We start from the raw sequence: 17,370 nt of genomic DNA, 5'->3' as shown, positions 1-17,370 counted from the left end.
ATATATATATAGTGGAGATACTGAATAGTATAACTAGTATCTATATATACTCTATAGAGATCAGCGAGCGGAGAGCAAGTCTGTAGTGAAAGGTCTACTAATAATTACTCAACTTAGATATTTAGTTGTTGATACAATGTATAAGGAAGTGACAGAAATGTTTTTCAGATATAAATGTATTCACATTCAGATGTAATTATTTGGATTTATTGTTCACAATATATTTCTTTTCTTTTGTTTAGACTACTTAAGTGTTATGTTTCCGACTTGAATGTGTGACATTACAGGATGTCATGTGCATCAGGTGTGTACAATTTTTTTAAAATTAATTTATTAAAGGTGATGTAAAAAATTGTGATGTTACATTATAATTGATAAAAATATTTTATCGTAATTGCAACACTTTTTATAGTAGATTTAAAATAGTCATTTCATACATTTCAACACATTTATTGTCAACTAAGGCATGTTTTCCATTTTTCCACTCTTTTTTAAATTATGATATTGTGTTGTTCATGTGTGTTCAACTCTTAAATGCAGTCTTTTAAAATTATCTTTTAAAAGGCTCATTCTAATTCTTAGAGTATATAGTTCACACCACAGCTATAATAACAATAACGACACACAGGATCAATATTGTTAGAAAAACATTGGCAGCCAATAGTTATTATATAGTTATAGTTATCTTTATAGTTATTGTTCTTGGCGTGAACAAACCCTTTTATGCGCAACAACAATCCTGATGTAAGGATGCTTTATGTGACTCACTGTTTTCTGAACTTTCCCACCGTAGCACTTTCTCAGGAGAATGTTATTGAAGACTATCCGGTCCACAGGACAAGAGTTGGCATTCTGAAAAAACAAACAAAAACAAAACATGACATTAATGTTTATGAACCAGTGCTACAGTTAAAGTCCCCATGAAATCAAAATGAACGTTTTTTGGATGTTAGTATCAATATGTTAGTCTTAAGGTTATCTATAAGGCAGTGTGCTCCAAAACAGTGACAAAATTCGCATTTAGAAGATATAAGCATTCAAAGCTTGCAGTTCATCACGTCCGCCAAAACGGCTCAACGATTTTTTTGACGTCACGTCGTACTTCATCTTCTCATCAAATCTTCTGTCCAATCAAATGCTCTCTAGAATCCGAAGCGCCCGCCCCCTGCACTATAAAATAGACGCTGAAGCTGCGGCTAAGATCGGTCGCTTGTTCACAGAGTAGTATTTCCTGCACAGTGTAGTATTTCCTGTACGGTGAATGGCTCGAAGTGCACAATGTAGGTGATAGGGAACGATTCAGACACTGTAAATATGCTTTCGAATGGTGCAAATGAGGTCTGGTTTCATGTTGTTTCACGCGAACCGCAGCAGCGCGCACAGTCTGATCCGGACAGAGACACGATCGCACGAAGCGGATCATATGCGCGAGTCGGCATATATTAAACACTTTTACAACTACACAGCCTCAGCACGATTATGACCACTATTTTGTTTTACTAAGAGTTTCATATTGAATCTAGGCGGTAATCTATTAGACAGTGGCTGTCAAATACGGCTTTACCGAGCTCAACGGCTCTGGCCAGAGCAGATAATATTTACATGTATATATTTATATTCATATAATTTATATTATATATAAATACATTTAATATACAAATATAACATTTTTCTTAAATATATACATGCATGTGTGTGTATTTATATATACATAAATATACACAGTACACACACACATATATTATGTAAACAAATACTTTTATTTGGGATGCGATTAATCGGTTGACAGCACTAAAAATAACTAAAACTGAAATAAAACTAAAAGAAAAAGAAAAGAAAAATTACAAAAAACCCACACAAAAAATTCTAAAATTTAACTACAATAAAAATCCAAATGGAAAATATAAAAACTATAATAGTATCATTGTTTCGATACTAAAATAGCACTTATGAACACTATTGCATCAGCTACCTGTAGCTGCGTATTATGAATAATACTGAATATCTGTATAGAATCAATGACCAAATATGGACAAGAACTTTATGCATGAGTGATGTAATCGGTTAAAGCCCATCAGTCTTACATTTGACCACTCCAGGATGCAGTCCAGGACATAGAATAATGCTGCGTGTTTCAAGGCACTTCAGGGGACCTTTAACTAAAACCATAATTTAAAAAAAATACTTGAAATAAACTTTAACTGAAATAAAACAAACTTTTATTTCTTTGTTTTTATTTCAGCTAGCTGTCAAGGAAACATTTCTCATTTTCATTTAGTTTAGCTTCATGTACTAAAATAACTAGTGCTGTCAAACGATTAATCGTGATTAATCGCGGAAAATATAAAAACTATAATAGTATCATTGTTTCGATACTAAAATAGCACTTATGAACACTATTGCATCAGCTACCTGTAGCTGCGTATTATGAATAATACTGAATATCTGTATAGAATCAATGACCAAATATGGACAAGAACTTTATGCATGAGTGATGTAATCGGTTAAAGCCCATCAGTCTTACATTTGACCACTCCAGGATGCAGTCCAGGCAGAAGTAGTGTTCGCAGGACTCCGGCGTGCGGGCGGGCTGCTCGTGGAATGAGTTCAGGCAGATGGGGCATTTCTCCGAGTCCTCGTCTGAGCTCAGACCCGCTGCATCCACAGCAACACTCCCTACAGCTCCTTCCAGCACCTTACCAGAGTCCTCATCTGAAGATACACACACACACAACAGTGTTTACCCTCCCATGTTTGTTTGAGGATGCTGCGATCAGTGTTATGATATGCATATTTTAACACACCACTCCAAACAATTAATGTGCCACATGATCGGTTATCTGTTGGAAAACACTTTTATAAGACTGATACAACATTGTATCATGTGGTTAGATATGCATTTTAGTATTTATTTCCATAATAAAATTTAAAGTTGAAAACATCTTAAAAAATAATGATGTGAGCATAGATAATTTATTTTAAACTCTGCAATATTGCATAAAAACACATGAACTGTCCGTTTAGATTTTATCATGAGCTTAACATTTAGCGGTGATGAAAGGCCCTAAGAAGATAATTAATATTAAGATATTATTATTCTGGCAGACGTTTAAATCATTAAATAGCTAATACAAAAGGTGGATTTAGAAGTCAAAAAACGTTTAAAATATAAAAATTTTCATATAATCAACTAAAATTGACAACAATAAAGATGTCAATAAAAAAAGTCATGTTGAAGTTAAATCTTACCTTCACTTTCATCCTCATCTTCTTCCTCCTCGTCTTCATCAAGCACTTCCTCTTGGTCGTCATCATCTTCCTCGCTGCCTGTTTCTCCTTCCTCTGATTCCCCCTCATCTGCTGAGTTGTCCTCTGAATTTCAGTGACATCCAGGAAGAGAAGTCATTAAAAATACAATAGAAAACAGAATAAAAATACATATTTATTAAATGCAATCCTGACTGTATCATATCTGATACACAGATTTCTAAGGCCTCTCATCAGCATAAACCCTGTATCAAAAATAAACATGTTTAAAAAAAGTTAGTTTAGCAAGTAAAAATTGCGCAAAAATCTAGCTTTTTGCTGTGAAATCTTTACTGATTTTTATCAAATAAATGTAGGAATAACTCTGATATTATTAGTGACATTGTATCATATTATATGAGCCATAAAAGCTTTATGTATCAAATATGATACAAAAACATATGCTAACTTTATTTATTTATTTTTAAATTTGTCTTAAACTGTTCAGTTTCTTAAAATACGATTTTTTCTGACTATTATTTCATGTATCAGGCTTTCCAGGATGGATAGAGATCATTTTAGGGCACACAACACTTCCTGTGTTGCTCCATTTATTGATGCAAGATTACAAACCGTCATCAGAGATGATGGACATGGCAGGTCTTTTTCCTTTTCTGTGGGAGACGTTCCTGTTGATCAGCTCATCCTGGCTGTCCTCCTCATCCATGGTTATGCTCTGATCTGATCTAACGTTAGATATATCTCAGCACTGAACAACCTGCAGGGCACAAATGCATTATACAAGGTCAACATGCACTCCAAATGTGACCAACATTTAAATACAATGTCTAACAGCATTAATACAGCAGAATAACCTAATAATCGAAGCTTTATCTTTACCATCATAGATATAATATAGCATAACACCTGCTACATCAAATTGCCAAATTTCAATAGACACACCATCACAAACTAATGCCTTGGATCATGTTTTTTTTTTTTTTGCACGACACGTTAAAATGTCCTCATAAATGTCTTAATTTTGTACAGTTTGATACAAATGGCCCAATGCACATAACTCTCAATGCTTTATTTATACGAAAAATGTTACTGACTTGATGCTAACGGCTAACACCAAGCCAGCTGATAAAAACACTTACATACTTCACTTAAACTACACACTCCAGGAAGGCTATAATGAGGTGGATTGCAAACATGAAAAATAAGCATTGCAAAAAGCCAAAAGTCAGTTTATTTTGTGAAACTGGGCATTGAGCACTTGCACTAAAGCTAGAGCTAAAGCTAACACGCTAGCTGTGTTTCTTGCCCTCAGTCTAAATTTAACTCATCAGCTATTTTTGTTAAATTTCATATCCAGGCCGTATAAAGCAGCTTTTAAAGGCGGTAATTGTCTCTTTTATTGAAATCACCGGGGAAGTTATAATTTTGAGTATTTGTACCTACCCTGCAAGGTTGTGTAAGACATTATTTGTGTTTTGAAGTCCACACGGCGTTTGTCTTTGACGCTGCCGGCTGCAGAAATTACGAATCCTACTATGGGAAGGAATTGCTCATGAATATTAATTAGATGACGGGGCGGTCCGCCCAATAGGCTTTCTACGATTGGCCGAAAGTGGGCGCTGGTCAACTGACAGATTTGAATCCTAAAGGTTTGGGCTTATGAATATTAATGAACAAGGTTACCAAGCAAATTTAGCATGACTAGATTAATATTCATGAACTAAACTTTCAGCTGTTGAAGACCATAGTGACACAAACACAGCCCTTTCCACCATTCTTCAGGTATTCTGTTTACATTTTGGTTATTTATTTAATTTTTCTTTCTTTCTTTCTTTCTTTCTTTCTTTTTTGCTTAATTCACTAGCATTCACGATGATTTCATAAAATATTGTTTATATATTTAAACTATATTGTTTTTCGCCTGCTGGTCCAGGCCCTAATGGGACATGGTGAGATGAAAATAAGACGGGAAGAAACATTATATTTAAATGCTTTTGCGTTCCCTCAAGAAACTTTGCATTCGCTCATAAAACATTTGAAGTTTTCTCACAAATCTTTTGCATTCCCCTGAGAAACTTTGCGTTCACTTGTAAAGTTTTTGTGTTCTCTTGCATAAGTGTTGCTTTCAAACAAGGAACTTTGCGTTCGCTCGCAAAACTTTTGCGTTTCCCCAAAAAGCTTTGCATTCACTTGTGTTTCCACGTGAAACTTTGTGTTAACTTGCAAAAGTTTTGCGTTCTCTCAAAACTATTGCGTTCCACTGAGAAACACGGCATTTGATCGCAAAACTTTTGCATCCCGTCTCAAAAGTAGTTCTCAAGAAACTTTGTATTGTATTCACCCGAGAAGCTTTGCGCTCGCTCGCGCTTCACTAGCAAAACTTTAGCTTTCTCTCACAAAACGACCGAATTCCCCAGCAAAAGTTTTGTGTAGGCTACTTCTGAGAAATGTAGCTTTCGCTCACAAAACTTTTCCATTCTCGCACAAAACTTTTGCGTTCGCCTGCAAAACTTTCGCGTTCTCTCGCAAAACAATTGTTCCCTAAAGTAATGTTGCATTTGCTTGCAAAAATTTCGAATTCCTCGACAAATGTTACATTCGCTCAAGCATTTGTTATGAAAATAATGAGGTATGAGAGAGAAAAAAAACATCCCAATGCAAAGTTTCTTGAGGGAACGCATACTTGCAAAAAAAAAAAACGCAAAAAAAAAAAATGTGATCGAATTAAATTTTTTCTCCCACATGCGAGCGAATGCAAAGTTTCTTTGGGGAATGCAATACTGTTGCGAGAGAATGTAAAAATCTTGCTAGTGAACGCAGAAGCACAAATACATTTTTTCTTCCAGTCCACTGATCTAGAGAACAGCAATCCAGTCATTAATATACAGATCAGTGTTCCTCTCGTTTTTCCCCATCTTCATGTCCCCATTCCCTAATCAGCTTTTTACTACTTTCTGTAATTATCGGTAAAGCAAAACAGAAGCGAAACAAGTAGTAGGAATTATATTTATTATATATTTATCATATATATGTATATTTATTACATCTAAATCAACCGTTTATTTTTAAACGCCAACTCAATGCCCTCCCTGTACTGGAAAACTGCATAATAACTCTAAATATCTTTATATTTAATCCAAAATGCTCAACTTTATCTGATAGCTTACATAAAAATGTAAATAAAAAGCCATTCTAATTTTCAAAATGACTTTTCGCGCCAAGAAGACATTAGCCCATGCACATCATTATGTCGAGGTGCGGAAACTGTGATCTGAACTCTCTTATATTTACTTTAACAGATGTTTACAGTGATATCCCGGGTTTCCAGTGCTGTCTTGTGATTTCTGAAAGCAGGTAAGCCACTGACTAACGCACATTGCGCCTGTTCTCCACTCCACTGTGCGTGTGACAGCGGCTAACCAGCTTTTGGATGAGTGCCTGACCTCAGCGTCCCACCGGAGCGTCCTGAGCAGCTCCAGGCGGACACGGCCCCTGGAGGGACGCCTTTGGGCCCCCGGCCCTCCACCAGTCTTTTTGTTCCCCTGGTAAAGCACTGCGCTTGAAACCCAGAGGTTGTGGGTTCGAATCCCATGCAACACGTGCTAAGAAAGGGAGTGTAAATGTGTCACGGACCTCTAGATGAAGCTGCTTCGCTCATTCCAAGTTTCATACGTAATAATAATGTTGTTTTTGCACGTAAGCAGCCGCTCCGAACTTTTGAACTTGTACAGTTATGCAAATCCAGTTACAGTGGCTGTGTAAACCGCTCTGAATCACATTCACACATCATGTGAAACGCACTCGGCCTGTTAGCGGTGCTTTCATTTATCATAGTAATAATTACACTTTCATTCTGATCGGCGGTTTTGGTTTCATAGATATACAGTAAATGTGTTTTAGTGGATGTTTTTACTTTTTTATTATGTTGGTGATTTCATGATATGACACGTAATTGTATTATATTGCATTATAATATGAAAATATATAAAATAAATTGTAATGTTTCTCTGTACCTTACATTATATTATATGAAATATAGAAAATCAATCGAAAAATGTATAAAACATGCTTTTAGCAACGAAATATTAAAGGTAGCTGTGCAATTTTGCTAAACAAATGTGTGATGTGGTGCAACACTAAATTATTAACAATAAAAATTTTTGCATTTGGTAAAAATATATTTTATTTAAAATATTAATTAATAAATGTTTATGTTTTCATTATTAAAAATTAATCCTAATGTTGCAGTATACATTATATTATATTGTGTATATACATTATCTTACATTATATACTAATTAAATCTTAATGTTTGAGTACACAAACTTGATTTTAGAAACAAAATATTAAAGGTTGTAAAATATTAAAATATTAAAAAGAAAGAAATGGATCGCATTGTTAACAAGTTAACAATTAAAAAAAGTACTATATTCATGTTTTCATTATATTATTAAAAATAAATCCTAATGTTGTAGTATACATTATATTGTTTATATTATATTACATTATATACAAATTAAATCTTAATGTCTGAGTGCACAAACTTGATTTTAGAAACAAAATATTAAAGGTTGTAAAATATATATAAAAAAAGAAATGGATAGCATGGTTAACAAGTTGTTAACAATTATTAAAAAAAAAATTCATGTTTTCATTATATTAATATTATATTATTAAAAATAAATCCTAATGCTGCAGTATACACTATATTATATTGTATATATATTATAATATATAAAATAAAATGTAAAAATAAGAAAATATTAATGATACATATTCTATTATATTAATAAAATAAAATATTAAAAATAAATCCTAATTTTGCAGTATACATTATTACACTGTATTACATTATTACAATAAAAAAAATCAATTACATTTAATATATTATATTGTATTATATTATATGTAAATAATATATACAAATAGATCAAATAAATCCTGATGTTTCATAATACAAACATACATTTAGCAACACAATATGGAAGGCTGAGGTGTGATTGTGCAAAAGAAATGTTGATCATAATTTCTTTAATCCAGGCTTGGTTTTGAAAAGGCAAACAAACAGCACTTCATATAATGTAAATCTCACTGAATTCAGAGGATTGACGTGGTTTATAGTTACATTTTGGGTTCTGAGTTCCATAACATGTATAATCCTGCCTCTTAATAGTAATTAAACTGCCTATTAATCAATTCTCGATGGGCATTTAATTAATGTATGGACGATATTAGGAATAACGAACAATCATTATCTTGTGTGTGTAGTAGAGCTGCTGTTAATGGCTCTGGCCCACATAAAGACATTCATCACGGATTACAGACTTGATTTGATCGAATCTCTTCTGAAAAGGCCTTTAGCTGTGATTATCGCGCGAGTTCAGTGAAATGAACTAAAACACGCCACTCTCATTAATGGAGCCTCATGAGCCGCGGCTGTGTTGTGTTTAGCTGTAGCTGTAGAGACAGACAGACAGACAGCAGCGAGCGCTGAGGAGGATGTGAGTCTAATCTCACTCGTGTCGGACAGGCTCTTGATCTGATCCTCATAATCCACTCTCATATAGTTAATCATATCTCAACAGCCAAGCAGCTCACACAAACAACTTCTGTCTAATTCACTGGGTTTCTTCACTGCATCAAAGCGCTCAGTCATGTTTAAAGAAGACTTTCAGAAAAATATGACAGGAGTTATTTGAATGCCTTTGTGGTGAAGTGAGAAAGATCTGGTTGTTTGTTTAATGGACTAATGACTGGAAATTGTGACGGTACCTTTATAAAAACACGTCATGTGGTTTAGGGTTTAGTTCAGTGTTTCCTTTATCTCTTTGGTTTTGAGACTTTAGTCTTTGCAACTTCAGGGATCTTATCTATGCACAATCAGCTTGTAACACTCCAAAGAGAAAGGAAAACTTGAAATCGCATCATATGACCCCTTTAAGATCACGAGCCTTATGTGATCAAATGTATATTTGTTTAATAATGAATTATGGACGTTAGGCCAGTTTGAGGTTTTTGTCACTTGAATTATCATCTTGATAAAATAATGTGTTCTAATAAAAATCTAATAAATAAGATAGATATGACAATTATATTATGCACATTTTTGGAGTTAAAAAAACTATTAACATATCTATTTACAATTTTTAAATAAATGTAATATATTAAAATTATAGATATTAAATAAGTTTTACATAATATAGAAGTTAATATGCATGTTAATATTAATTAGTACTTAATTAGGATTACTTTATTTAAATTAGTCTTGGACATAATTATATAAGTATAAATATAATATTTTTAAATAATATATAAAAACTTATTTGTGGAGGTTAGGTCAGCTCGAGTATGAAAATCTGATGATTTATTTTATTTATTTATTACTCATAAGTTGTAATGAGAAAAACTAAGTGGTCTCTACTTGAGATACTATTATAATTTTTTATTAAAATTTGGAACGAGTTTTATTTTTATTGTTTTCATTTTAATTTTTGTAAATGTTTTAGTAATTTAGTTTTTGCCATTTTTATTAGTTGATATTTTTATACATTTTTTATTTTTGTATTAGTTCTAGGTATTTTAGTTTTACTTATTAAACCTGGTATGCGGCAGGGTGTGTGAAATCAATACTCACTGTAGCCCTGACATTTATAGTATTATTAGCCCAGTTTAAGTGTTAGAGAACATTCCCCGTGTTTGCTCTCACTTAAAATCTGAATCGCTAATATAAACAGACACAATGCACAGTCTTTATTGTACTTAAATACATAGACAAAAGTAAAAGTTCTCGAGATAAAATCTGGTAATATTTTACAGTAAATACATGTTTTGAAATGTACCAAAAAGTAGTAAATATATCATTCATATATACAGTGAATATATAGACGACAGTTAAGACAGCAGAGTTGAATATAAGCAGAAAGTCATTATAAATCCTTAGCCCTGTGCGTCAGCTTTATTTACCTCCAAGACGATTCTCTGGATGTCAGGACTGCAAGACACATAGAAAAGCACACTGAGTGATGCTGTTGGGAAGTTCAATCATAAGTACAAAAATACATTAGACACATTCCCATGCACACAGCAGCCGAGAGAAAACAGAAAGAAACGTCCAACCGTCACACTCTACTGTGTATGAACCCTGAGTTTTAGCTCTCGCTAAACCGGCAACATACTGCCTCAGTCGTATAATGAATATGCAATACAGCACGAGGCATTGATAATGTGTGGGAATCATGAATTTGATGCAATTTGTTCTTTGGAAATAGCAAATACAGAAACTTTGCAGGTTCACTCAGAGCGTGTCCCGAAAGTAACAGATACAGACCAGAAAAGCAATCGATCACTGGATAAACTCTAAATAAACTCTGGATAAACATCTATTTTGTCATTTATATGTTATTTATACAAATTATATAAATTTCATCATGGGAAAATTTCCCCTCTGAATACTGGTCCAACTTTCAAAAAGTCCAGTTTTGTAATTGTTTGAAAGTACAGTCAAACCAAAAAATTATTCGGACACCAGATATAATTTTTGATATATATTTTTTTTTACTAGTGGGTGCAGGACACTATAGTTCATTTATGTAAGTGAGGATAGCAAAATAAAGTGAACTCTGACATATTATACCCCAAAATTCTTCATGTAGTGGACTACAAGTAAAACTGATAAATATTTGGGACCAAAAAAATTTCAGACGTCAGACGTGACACTTTAAAAATGAGTGTTATGTACAGTGTTCACAATCTTTGTACCAACATTCAGACCGTTTGGATCATTGTTCACTCAACATACCTTGACAAATAGTTGTTTACAGTGTTGGGGGTAACGCATTACAAGTAATGCGAGTTACGTAATCAGATTACTTTTTTCAAGTAACTAGTAAAGTAGCGCATTACTTTATAATTTACAAGAGAATATCTGAGTTACTTTTTCAAAGCTCAAAATTAATAAAAATAATGCAACTCAGAATATGACGCAAACCTGCAATAATTAAATGTTAAACAACACAAATATGCTTTATGTATTTAATCCCATTCTATTAACCAATGTCTTTGCTTCTGACCTTCGATGATCCAGTTCAACCATACTAATCAGCACAAATTACTCTAGACAAACATTTGTGTGTCTTTTTTTATTGCTGAAGTGTGTTGAAATTTCTTCTTCTGCATTCTACTGTACGGACGTAACTTTACTTTCCCTTCATCCTGAGGCTTATTCATTTCACTTTTGGTGTGAAAAGGCTTTTATATTTGCCAAAAATATAACTTTTTTATTTTAAAAACAAACAAGTAAGCCCTGTCCAGATTTTAAAAGTAATGCAAAAGTAACGTAACGCATTACTTTCCATAAAAAGTAACGTAATTTGTTACTTTTTTATGGAGTAACGCAATATTGTAATGCATTACTTTTAAAAGTAACTTTCCCCAACACTGGTTGTTTAAGGAGACAGGAAAGCCATCCCGTCATTGTTGAAGGGATAGATCACCCAAAAATGAAGATTTGTCGACATTTACTCACTCTCATGATGTCCAAACCCATATGACTTCCTTTATTCCGTAAAACACGAAAGGAGATATTTAGCAGAATGTTCATGCTGCTGCTCTTCCATTCGAATGCATATGATAAACCGCAGCTGGAATTACGACACATTCTTACAATTAAAATTCTGATATTTTCTAAATTAAGAAGAGCGTTATGAATTATTTTTTATTCAAACATTTCTTAAGAATGTGTTTGTCTTTTTTTCTTAAGACGTTTTTCAATTCCTCAAAACAATATTCTTAAAATTCATTGTAAAGTTGGGATAGCTTCCAACTTGTCTAAAATCCCCAAAGGCAAAGTGTTTAATGAATTTATGGAGTTATTTGAATTAAACATTGCAACATAAGACTAGCTATAATGCATATTACTATTATTAGAGATGCGCATTGATGATGTAAACAATGATCGGTCAGGATTATGTGTGACGAGACTTTGCTGAATTTGAACTCTACAAAAACGAGACAAATTTTGACAGCTATAATACACAATGCATTAAAAATTATTATGATTATAATGGAAATATGAAGGCAGTGCAAAAAAAAAAAAAAAAAACAGTAAAATTTTAACTTTATCGGTGAGTAACATCATACAAAACTTTATCCTAAGACATTTCGTAACTTCTTTCTTAAGAAAGTTTTCATAAATCCAGCCCTGTACAAAACAATCCAAAAACATAAAAATGGCCAAAACTATTTTTTTATAAAGATGGCCTTTTTTCAACTTGTTCAACAAACACCACCATACAATTTAAAATCAGTAATTTTCTTAAAAAGATTATTAAGAAACTTAAACTTTATCTTAGATTTTGATAAATCCTGCCCTAGAGGCTGTCAAGCTCCAAAACAATCCATTAAAGTATCATAAGTGTCCAATGTGAGTTTCTGCACTATATTTCAAGTTTTCTGGGGCCTCATTTATAAAATGTGCGTACGCACAGATTTGATCTTAGAGTGTGCGTACGCTAAAATCCACGGCAACGTTCATATTTATAAAAACGGTCTTTGACGTGGAAAAGTACTTACTGCCACGTCAGGGTCTGAGCAGGCGTACGAACTTTTCCTTGTGGCAAAGTCGGAGTACTGCAGCTATTTGAACATCTAAGCTGCAATAATATTAATAAAAGTACGTGCAAGCACCGAATTCATCATAAACAACAAAGATGCAGTGTAAGAGATTAATTGTGCAGTGTAGTCAGATTTTTTATTAACGGGAGTTTTTGCGAGATTAAACTGACCTTTTTAGTAGCCTAATGTTGAGAGTTCTTTACTCGCTTTCTGTACACAGTTTATTCCATGTTTTTTTTTATTATTATTTTATTTTACAAGAGAACTTGCAAAGTCCTGCTTTAGCCTACTACTAATGCGTAAAATAGAAACAAAAATGCAAAGCATCTCCGACTGTTTTGTCTGTGTAGCCTATAAGAATAGGCCTATGTCGTGCAATAACTGTTTTTAATATATTCTATTCAATAACATTGTTAACCGTTTTTATTATATTTGAGAAATTATCTTCGAACAAATTTAGGACGGTTTATACGCAACATTTTATAAATGAGGCCCCTGAAGTCACGATGTATTTGTGTGAGAAAGAGACCCAAGTTGAAGTTATTAACTGATAATCCTTAAAATCTCATTTGCACTTACGTATATTCAAACTTGTCACATACATGTTGCCCCAGTTTGATATCAATGATGCTAAAAGCTATGCTGAGTCCAGCTGATCACAAAAGTCTGGAAAAACCTTCCTGGTTGGAAAAGAGCTGCGTGAACATTCTTCAAAATATCTTATTTTACATTTCAAGTATGGAAGAGTCACACCGGTTTGGAACACCAAGAAAATGATAACAAAAATGTAAATTTATTGGGGGAACTATCCCTTTAATAATACACACACACACACACACACACACACACACAGCTGCACTATCAATCAGCAAAACAGCTGGTAGGACATAAGGACACCAAACTCGGACAGAAGAGCATAAAGAAGAAAAAGAGTGTAGAACTCAAGGGAACATGGCAGAAACACTTTAGTTTGCATCAAATTTGAAGTCAAATTACATCTTTGTAAGCAAAAATATCTCGACTCCAACAAAAGTTTTTAGCAGCTTGTCAAGATGTAATTTGAAACCAACCCACTACCCCTTAAACTAAAGTGTTGAAGAGCACAGGTTGTGGTAACACTTCTTTTTGAAAGGCACTACATACTGACTTCATAGCATTGTAATATGTAACATCTATATTTACAGACAAAATTAGCACTTAATAGCACTAATATACAGCGACTGAAAATATAGTTTTGGATTGAACTATATGGTAATGTTGCGTAAATTAGTTGACGCAATGCCTTTCAGCTAAAGTGCTACAATAATCAGGCATGTTGTTCAGAAGAGGGCGGATAAGGAGGGCCACCAAGCAGGCACCGTCACCCAGAAAGGGCTGCCGCCACGGGCGTGTGTGTGTGGCAGCTGGGGTTGCAGGCAGGGAAGCAGCAGCGGCAGCATCTGTCACACATACACACCCTCAGGGTTCAGGCTGGACACCAGGGGGTGCTGCAGGTTGCGCGGGTGACCCAGGAACTGCTTGGCAGTGGGACGTGGGGGCGAATCTGGGGGAAATATGGAGCAAAATATGCATCAACAACAACATAAGCCCATATAAACACAAATATCTGTACTAGCCATATAATAAGCATATAGTATTTTTTCAGTATGCGATGTGTATGCATGAAATAAAATGCAGTATACAACCAGAAATCACTACAAGGCATATTGTATCCCACAATGCCATGCACTTTCTATTTCCAGTGTAAGAAATTAGCTATGTTTAGCATCTCCTTCCCAAAAATGAAAATTATATAATTAATTACTCGCCCTCATGTCGTTCCAAACCCGTAAGACCTTAAGACTGGAAATAAATATGCATAAACAAACATAGTGCAGTCATGTGATAAAGTGCGACAATTTAGCATTGTATACTGCATACTGACAGTATATACTGTGTACTGACTACTACTTAAAAATGGCATGTGAAACATGTGTTATGCAAGTATAAACATTTGAAACAGTAGTATGCTATAATGTCACTTCACCTCTTCACGTTAAATGTTTCCTCTAAATGTAGCAAACATAATCCAGTTATCAAGTGATTATTGTTCATTTTTAGTGCAGTTTTGCTTTAAAAATCTTAAAATGTGCAGGTTATACTGTAGCATACTACTAGAAATAGTAAGAGTAGTATGGTAGCATGCTGTTTTAAAGTCTACCATTATAAACCTGCATGATCATATGTTTGCAGTTCATTTTTTACATTAAAAATTGAGGGTCAAGTCTAGCACATTGCATTGTGGGATACAGTATATCTCTGAGGGTATTCTGTATACTGCACATTATAGCAAATGTAGTAAATCATTTGGTTATTTGAAGTATACTGAAAATGTGTGAGTATGTGTAACCCTAGCCTTAACACTATGGTACTACACAAAATAAAACTAGAACTAGTTGGCAGTATACAAAATATACTGTGTAGAATGCAGTAAACATTATGCTAGTATTCCATTATTCATTTATTTTTCTCTACTCAGTTAGGTATGTGTACCTGCAGTAGATTTAGTGCGTGTTTGTGTGTGTGTGTGTGTGTGTGTGTGGGGAGGCCATACCACTGTCTTTGTGTTTGTCCTGCTGTTGTTGAGTCTGGTCCAGTTGCTCTGGATGTTCACTGAGGTCTGTGCGGGGTTGAGTATGAGTAGGCAGGGCTCCAGCCTGCTGGATAAACTGTTGTAAATTGCACTGTCTCAGCTCCTTATTCAACTCCTCCACTTCCTCCTGCTTAGCCTACACACAGAGAGAACAGACAATCACAAACAGCCTGCATACTAGAATAAAAAACAGTTTAATTATGAATACGAATGATTAAACACTATACTTTTTTGCATTGTAGTATGCAAGTAGTATGTGGCCAACAACTTACTATTGTATACGTTTTAGAATATATTTGTATTTATACATTTTAGCAGCAATGCTTTAATTAGTACCTTTAAACACTCCCTGTAAACCTTTAATTGTGTGTGTTGTCTGAATACAACATAACCAACAATTTCATAACTTTTTGTTTTCTTCTTTGGTGTAATTCCGTCAGTAGTCGCAAGGCGGCGCCATGTTTTAACAGCAACAACAGCCAAGGCAGTAAGTCTGCCCTGTGGCTCTGATTACAGTAATCTTAGGATTTGTTCTCTATGGGTACCTTTGACACCTTTCTGGCTGTAGGTTTAATTTGTTTAACAAGACAAGCCATATTCAAATACATACAAGTCAATGGTAACCACAAAGTATGTGACTCAAGTAATCACCTGAGTTGCAATTTGAAAACTATGATAATTCACAATGCTTTGTTGATGGATGAAGATCAACCTAATTTGCATGCATGACTTGTCTAAACGGAGTAGATTATTATTATGTAAGACCCGGTTAGTCATGGTTGATTTCCTTGTTTTCTGGAAGAACACATAAAGGAAGACTTTTGAGTGGCACTGTGGTATAAAATAGTATAGATCAGTTTCACAGACTTGCAAGTCTTTGATTTAAGTCACTGGAATACTGAAATGCTGTTATAAAACTGAGGCTGGTGCATAATTATGTACTATTCATGCATGCCCAGCAGGAAAAGAAACTTGCTCAATAGGTATACGCCTTTATTTTATCCTTTCAAGGCATAAAATGCACAGGAAATAAAAGAAATGTATACGTGTCCAAATAAAAACATTTGTTTCTGTGCACAGAAACGGCAGAATTCACAAGTTCTGAGTGTGAAATACTTTTAAAAGATGGGTTCCTTTGTTCGCTTCCAAATTTTCAGTTCATTGATCATGCACCTCCGTAGAGGGGACCGTAATACCCTCCAACATTTGCAGCCAACAGCTACAAGCCTCTCTCTAGAGCCACGCCCTCTCTGCTTACCTTCAGCAGAGTCTCCGCCCTCCCCAAAGCCTTCTCAAGCTCTAAAAGCTCCGCCTCCAATTCCTCCCCCTGCTTTTGTCGACTTTGAAGATCTGCCTCGACTACCCCCAAAGAGTCTTTTGAATCGGACTGGGTGGGCAAGATGTCTGCCTGTAGCATTTCTCTCCGAATGTCTTCCTCAAGCTGCATGGCGCGAGTGTTGAATTTGTGCAACTTTTGCCCACAATCATCCAGTTTAGCATGCAGCTCTCCTAACCGGCGCTTCATCCCACGCTCCCTTTCGGTCTCTATCCTTAGTTCCTCCTCCCAGAACTCCTCATCCACCAACTCCTGCTGGTTCTTCCACAGGGTCTTCTCCAAAACTTCCATCTCTACCTGCAGGGATGACTCCTCAGCAGACGACTGTTCCCAAGTCTCGCATTCCTTGTCGACTGCCAACAGCTGGGACTCGAGGGCATGTAGCTGCTCCCGCTGCTGGAGAACATGCCGGAGCACCTCCTCTTTAGATGGCCCCGGAAGGTACTGCGCGTGTGGAACTGGGGACGCCCTCTGTTCAGGAGAAGGTGTTGTACGAGAGTCCTTAGTTTTCACACGGGGAGAA

The 17,370-nt window shown here is 34.8% G+C and overlaps 2 protein-coding genes across 5 annotated transcripts in view; both read right to left on the bottom strand.

Annotated features, from left to right (window-relative positions):
- Window positions 1-4,789, bottom strand: part of LOC107707544 (PHD and RING finger domain-containing protein 1) — a 29,603-nt gene extending 24,814 nt beyond the window's left edge. For 2 of the 3 annotated variants that reach the window (XM_016511607.1, XM_016511609.1), the window contains exons 1-5: window positions 4,711-4,789; window positions 3,880-4,024; window positions 3,250-3,372; window positions 2,525-2,712; window positions 769-852 (exon numbers count right to left, since the gene is read on the bottom strand). In XM_016511607.1, the coding sequence (XP_016367093.1) occupies window positions 769-852; window positions 2,525-2,712; window positions 3,250-3,372; window positions 3,880-3,973 (489 nt within the window). In that variant the 5' untranslated portion in view covers window positions 3,974-4,024; window positions 4,711-4,789. Of the gene's footprint in view, window positions 1-768; window positions 853-2,524; window positions 2,713-3,249; window positions 3,373-3,879; window positions 4,025-4,406; window positions 4,494-4,710 lie in introns of those variants that run through there. The other variant, XM_016511608.1, reaches the window with a different exon arrangement.
- Window positions 4,790-13,458: 8,669 nt separating this feature from the next.
- The window catches only part of LOC107707542 (ras association domain-containing protein 8-like), a 28,433-nt gene continuing 24,521 nt past the window's right edge, over window positions 13,459-17,370 (bottom strand). The window contains exons 5-7 of one of the 2 annotated variants that reach the window (XM_016511605.1): window positions 16,770-17,353; window positions 15,473-15,647; window positions 13,459-14,422 (exon numbers count right to left, since the gene is read on the bottom strand). In XM_016511605.1, coding sequence (XP_016367091.1) covers window positions 14,322-14,422; window positions 15,473-15,647; window positions 16,770-17,353 — 860 coding nt within the window. In that variant the 3' untranslated portion in view covers window positions 13,459-14,321. The remainder of the gene's footprint in view (window positions 14,423-15,472; window positions 15,648-16,769; window positions 17,354-17,370) is intronic. The other variant, XM_016511606.1, reaches the window with a different exon arrangement.

This window comes from Sinocyclocheilus rhinocerous, unplaced genomic scaffold (genome assembly GCF_001515625.1).
Source record: "Sinocyclocheilus rhinocerous isolate Xijiao unplaced genomic scaffold, SAMN03320098_v1.1 scaffold1376, whole genome shotgun sequence".
Lineage (NCBI taxonomy): Eukaryota > Metazoa > Chordata > Actinopteri > Cypriniformes > Cyprinidae > Sinocyclocheilus > Sinocyclocheilus rhinocerous.
This window is presented reverse-complemented; position numbering and strand designations above follow the sequence as displayed.